General features: G+C 48.1%; 1 protein-coding gene across 1 annotated transcript; it reads left to right on the top strand.

The window, feature by feature from the left end:
- Positions 1 to 667: 667 nt before the first annotated feature.
- On the top strand, positions 668 to 5,666 carry LOC124696088 (ATPase 10, plasma membrane-type-like). Its single transcript, XM_047228867.1, has 19 exons — positions 668 to 736; positions 830 to 949; positions 1,136 to 1,234; positions 1,374 to 1,511; positions 1,580 to 1,714; positions 1,792 to 1,971; positions 2,068 to 2,274; positions 2,360 to 2,479; positions 2,593 to 2,712; positions 2,787 to 2,909; positions 3,050 to 3,154; positions 3,270 to 3,812; positions 3,897 to 3,929; positions 4,005 to 4,086; positions 4,191 to 4,351; positions 4,435 to 4,608; positions 4,717 to 4,899; positions 4,969 to 5,138; positions 5,317 to 5,666. The coding sequence occupies exons 1-19, from the start codon at positions 668 to 670 to the stop codon at positions 5,411 to 5,413; spliced, it is 2,859 nt and encodes a 952-aa protein (XP_047084823.1). The 3' UTR covers positions 5,414 to 5,666.
- The last annotated feature ends 463 nt before the right edge of the window (positions 5,667 to 6,129 follow it).

Raw genomic sequence — 6,129 nt, 5'->3', positions numbered from 1 at the left:
TGAAGTGTGAGTGGTGGGCCCTATGTTTGTTTTAACTTCTCCGTTAAAAATGTGTGAATATTTGGTACTCCGTCATTGCTTATAGTGGGCGCCACCGCTCAAAAATGGTGTCAATTTGGTGTTTTCTGAAAAAACAATTACACTTGGAAGGTGGGTTTTTTTGGAAAAAAAAGAGAAACCGGTGGTTTTGGAAAATCTAGCCATAATTATGTTTTTGCAATTAACTCAAAGTTCTGAGATGCAAGCACGATGGCAGAGGTATTTCGGAGCTGTGAAGCCGCTACGGTGCTGTTCCACACTTCCACTCGACCGGTTGGTTTGAAGCGACCGTCTGCTCACTGCCGTGGAAAGTTAGAATGGTGGTTGGGCTTGTACGAGCCATGCTCCCAAACGCTGGAAAAGGGGTAACAGCCGACCTCCCCTTCCTCTTCACTCCTCATCGAGAGTAAACCACCAAAATACATTGCCAACAGTACACTAGCGACTCCATTCCACCAGACTTCGTCAGACTTGAACGGTGAGTTCTTCCATCCGGCGTCAGACTTCGTCTCCCCAAATATCTATCTTGAAACGAATGTGCAGGCAATGCAGTTCTCTTCAAAAGTGATCCCATTCTGTTCCGATCGATGCACCTTGCAGACCTTCTTGCAGGCCAGAAGCTGCAAGCATGGATGATGACGGGCTGGGAAAGCCGTTGCTTGGACCTGAGAGTTTCAGCACCGAAGACATTGATCTGGTAAGTTAATTTCATCAGTTAGGGTAGAGACTGCAATGTTCATGCTCCCAGCATTGTGTGCAAATGTCGTTCATGACAACGGTGCGTGAGCAGGGGAACCTGCCCCTGGAAGACGTCTTTGAGCAGCTGAGCACGTCCCGCAGTGGACTCTCTTCAGCGGATGTCGCGGAACGGCTGCAGCTGTTCGGCGCAAACCGACTGGAGGAGAAGCGTGTAAATTCACCATCTCTAGTTCTCTACTACTACCTCCGTCCATAAAAAGATGTCGAAATTTTGTCTAAATTCGGATGTACCTAGACACTATTTAGTATATAAATGCATCTAATTTGGACAAAACTCCGTACTAATTACTAACTCTCTGTACTGAATTCCTATTTTTTCAAAAAAAAAATCTGACAGGAGAACAAGGTTCTCAAGTTCATCAGTTTCATGTGGAACCCATTGTCATGGGTAATGGAGGCAGCAGCAATCATGGCACTGGTCTTGACAAACGGGGGTGTAAGTCTTAGTCAACTACTATGCTATGTTCTGCTACCGGTTCAGTCAAGAAAGTCTTCGAATTTTCAGGGGAAATGTACTATTCTTCAACAAAATACGAGTGATGGAATTATTTGGTGTTTCTTTATTATTTCTCCAGAGTCAGGGTCCGGACTGGGAGGACTTCGTGGGAATCGTCTGCCTTCTTTTCATCAACTCAACGATCAGCTTCGTGGAGGAGAACAACGCCGGCAATGCCGCGGCTTGTCTCATGGCCCGCTTGGCGCCTAAAACAAAGGTCTGTAGGAGTAGCATGCAAGTGATGATGCATTGATTTAGTCTGACCATGCCTTGGTGTGACTACAGGTTCTTAGAGATGGGAAATGGCAAGAGCTGGATGCTTCCGTACTGGTACCCGGAGACATCATCAGCATCAGGCTTGGTGATATTGTCCCTGCAGATGCGCGACTACTCGAGGGGGATTCTCTCAAAATTGATCAGGCAATCACATTTACCGTGTAGGCCTGATTGTTCTGTCAAGTGATCTGGTCTCTTACTGTTTATTTTCAATATTTCAGTCAGCTCTCACTGGAGAATCCCTACCTGTCACCAAAAGGACTGGCGACCTAGTATTCACTGGTTCAACATGCAAGCATGGTGAGATCGAAGCTGTCGTCATTGCAACCGGGGTCCGCTCTTTCTTCGGGAAGGCAGCTCATTTGGTGGACTCTACAGAGGTTGTTGGCCATTTCCAGAAGGCAAGTCGCCACACTAGAATGTCATTTGATGTGTTGAGCATTAGTTGCACGGAAGTGTCTATGGGGTGAGCTGAATTTTCCTACTGAAAATTTCAGGTTCTTACCTGCATAGGCAACTTTTGTATCTGCTCGATTGCGGTTGGGGTGATCGTCGAGGTTATCGTCATGTTCGCGGTCCAGCACCGGTCGTACCGGGTCGGAATCAACAATGTGCTTGTTCTTCTGATCGGAGGGATACCGATCGCAATGCCGACTGTTTTGTCGGTCACACTTGCAATAGGTTCTCATCGCCTATCTCAACAGGTGGTGTCTGGATATATTGCTGCCACCTCTCTTCAGTTAACAGAGTATGTATTGTGGATCACAGAATTTTTTCTGAACTTTGCAGGGTGCCATCACCAAAAGGATGACAGCCATTGAGGAGATGGCAGGAATGGATGTTCTCTGCTGTGACAAAACCGGAACGCTCACTCTCAACCATCTTACGGTCGACAAAAACCTAATCGAGGTGCATCCCCTTGCACCTAAAAAAGGAGTATAGTCACCTTTCAAATTTTAAAAATTATGCAGTGTAACGGTTTTCATGCAAAGCTTATCCATCCATCATTTTGGTAAGTTCAGATTTTCAGCGGAGGAATGGACAGGGACATGATTATCCTGTTGGCTGCAAGAGCATCAAGAGTGGAGAACCAAGATGCGATCGACATGGCCATCATAAACATGCTTGCTGATCCCAAAGAGGTTCTGAATCTGTTTCACTTGATCTGAGCCTGCACATTAATAATGGTTCACGGACGTTACCTGTTCATCGCCAGGCACGCGCTAACATCACTGAAGTTCACTTTCTCCCATTCAATCCCGTCGACAAAAGGACGGCGATAACATACATTGATTATGGTGGCAATTGGTTCCGGGTCAGCAAAGGTGCTGCTGAGCAGGTACTCCTCTCCACCTGTTGAAGAAATTCATCAGTGTATCTCATTGCTGCTAAATGCTAACTGTCAACAAAATGGGACTTTATTTACAGTGTTTAGCCATAGCCTAGAACATCTCTGATCTGACTTTGATCATCTTACAGATCCTCAACCTGTGCTACAACAAGGATGACATCGCCGAGAAGGTGGAGCGTGTCGTCAACAGATTTGCGGAGAGGGGCCTCCGATCACTAGCAGTTGCTTACCAGGTACTTGTAATTAAGTAATATCAGACTCATAGTAGTTCAAGTAGTAGTCTGGTAGCACCAAGTGAAACACTGTAGTCTAAATTCTGAAGCACCGTCATTTGATGACTGAGATCAGGAGGTCCCGGAGAAATCAAGGCACGGCCATGGCGGGCCGTGGGTCTTCTGCGGCTTGCTGCCGCTGTTCGACCCGCCGCGGCACGACAGTGCCGACACCATCCGCAAGGCACTGGATCTCGGCGTGTGTGTGAAGATAGTCACCGGCGACCACCTGGCCATCGCCAAGGAGACAGGCCGGCGCCTCGGGACAGGGACCAACATGCACCCGTCGGAGGCGCTGTTCGGCCGCGGTGGCGATCGGGCGGCGGCTCCGGTGGAGGAGCTCGTGGAGAGCGCGGACGGGTTTGCGGGCGTGTTCCCGGAGCACAAACACGAGATCGTGCGGATCCTGCAGGCGCAGGGGCACGTGTGCGGGATGACCGGAGACGGCGTGAACGACGCGCCGGCGCTGAAGAAGGCCGACATCGGCATCGCAGTGTCCGACGCGACGGACGCCGCCAGGGCAGCCGCCGACATCGTGCTCACGGAGCCCGGCCTCAGCGTCATCGTCTCCGCCGTCCTCACCAGCCGCACCATCTTCCAGCGCATGAAGAACTACACGGTAGATTTGAGTTCAGTTTCTGTCGCTTCGTGTTCTTGTACCAGTACAATTTTGCTTCTGACGATTTATGCCTTACCGACGCAGATTTATGCAGTGTCCATCACTATACGGATAGTGGTAAGAATGCAGGAATCTGATAATGATCTGGTGATCAATAGGCACTGTACTAATCTGTGTCTTGTACGGTTGCAGCTTGGGTTTGTTCTTCTGGCGTCAATATGGGAATACGATTTTCCTCCATTTATGGTCCTGATCATAGCCATACTGAACGATGGTAATGCACTAGTAACTCTGAACTTATCATGTGAGAATGAGGCTTGCTGCATCCGGAACCGATGCTAATAGCTCGCAATGTTATCGATGTGTCACCGTGATCAGGGACTATCATGGCGATATCGAAGGATCGAGTGAAGCCATCGCGGAGACCGGATAGCTGGAGGTTGAACGAGATCTTCGCAACCGGGGTTGTCATAGGGACGTACCTCGCACTGGTGACGGTGCTGTTCTACTGGGCAGTCACAAGAACCACATTCTTCGAGGTAGAAACATTCGGTTCAAACAAGTAAACCTCCAATACTGAATGTATTTCGACCCATAATGATACCATGTTTCTGAATCACAGTCTCACTTCAGTGTGGGATCTCTGAAGAGTGACACCGAGAAGATCTCGTCGGCGATGTACCTGCAGGTCAGTATCATCAGCCAGGCCCTGATATTCGTCACGCGCAGCAGGGGCCTCTCCTTCCTCGACAGGCCAGGGACTCTGCTCGTCTGCGCTTTCGTCCTAGCTCAGCTGGTAAAGCTTTTGAAATTTCCCATCACGCAAGGATGCGTGGTTTGTGTTGTAGTGGTAACTGACAAAAAAATGCAAGGCGGATTCTTGATCGGCGTCTCCATCTGCAAGGTGGCTACCCTGGTGGCAGTGTACGCGACAGTCAGCTTCGCGTCGATCAGCGGCATCGGGTGGCGCTGGGCCGGCGTCATATGGCTGTACAGCTTGGTGTTCTACGTCCCGCTCGATTTGATCAAGATCGCCGTCCGCTACACCCTCAGCGGCGAGGCGTGGAACCTGCTATTCGACAGGAAGGTACATCACACTTGCTCAGACTGTTAGAGCAACCACTCTGGTTCATGCCTACACATGTTCATTTTTCAGACTGCATTTGCAATGAGAAGAGACCACGGTAAGGAGGCGAGGTGGGCGCTGTCGAAAAGAGGCGGCGTGCAGCGGAGGGCGCTCTCTGACCATCTCATCAGCAGCAGGACGCCGCCGTATCGGCATTCTCTCGCTGCAGAGCACGCGAAGAGGCGCGCCGAAATCTCCAGGTACAACAATATTCTACTACCTCCGTTCCATAATATAGGATGTTTTGGCAAACTAAACGTCTTACATTAAGGAACAGAGCTAATAGCATTCTTCATTTCTTCCCAACACCGCAAAATTACAAGGTAATTTCATGGAAGGGACGCTCAGAAAGTGTAGTAACGTTTGTTCCTTTAGCAGGCTGGGAGAAACACACGCTCTGAGGGCGCACGTCGAGTCTATGATGAAGCTCAAGCGTGTGGGTTCGCACGCCATCGGGTCAGCGCACTCCCTTTGATGATCTGCTCCGGATGCCTTGAAATGGTATTCCCTCTGTTCATAAAAGAATGTCGAAAATTTGTCCAAATTCGACTGTATCTATTCACTAAAACGTGTCTAGATACATTTGAATTTGGGCAAACTTCCAACATGCTTTTATGGACAGAGGTAGTATGAATGTTCAGAGGAAAATGCAGCAGCTACTTCTCCTGAAACAGTGCCACGCAATGATCACACCCAATGATCCGATGATCTTGCTTTTGTAAGCTGATACGGACAGCAGCAATTTTAGTTTTCAGGAGTTTTGATATGGCTATGTTTATTCGGGGCACTATGATTTAAGTTAGATAACCTGACAGCAATAAAATGTGATGTCAGGGTACCGCAGCACATTTTAACGAGAGTTTCAGTAGGGATACACAAGGACTACATTGACTCTGCCACCTACCATCTCAGTCTTAGTAAAAATCCTGCGTTTTTTTCAAGGCATTGCAAGCGTTTGCTTCCATGCTACGCTTCATATGAGATTTGTTACATACATATAATTTTTTGTTGCATTTCCATATGTGAATGCTGCAATGTTTTTTGCTTGTTTTTTATATTACATAAGCGGAAAAATGCTAGACGCCACGTCACAACGAACGAATGTATCTAAAACAACTAGTAGTGAGTTAAGTTCCATTCGCAAATTTCAACCAAAAAAGTTCTATTAGCAAAAAAAAAAATGAAAGGAAA

This window comes from Lolium rigidum, chromosome 3, assembly GCF_022539505.1.
Source record: "Lolium rigidum isolate FL_2022 chromosome 3, APGP_CSIRO_Lrig_0.1, whole genome shotgun sequence".
In the NCBI taxonomy this organism is placed as follows: Eukaryota; Viridiplantae; Streptophyta; class Magnoliopsida; order Poales; family Poaceae; genus Lolium; species Lolium rigidum.
The sequence above is the reverse complement of the archived record's forward strand: the minus strand, read 5'-3'. Positions and strand labels throughout refer to the sequence as shown.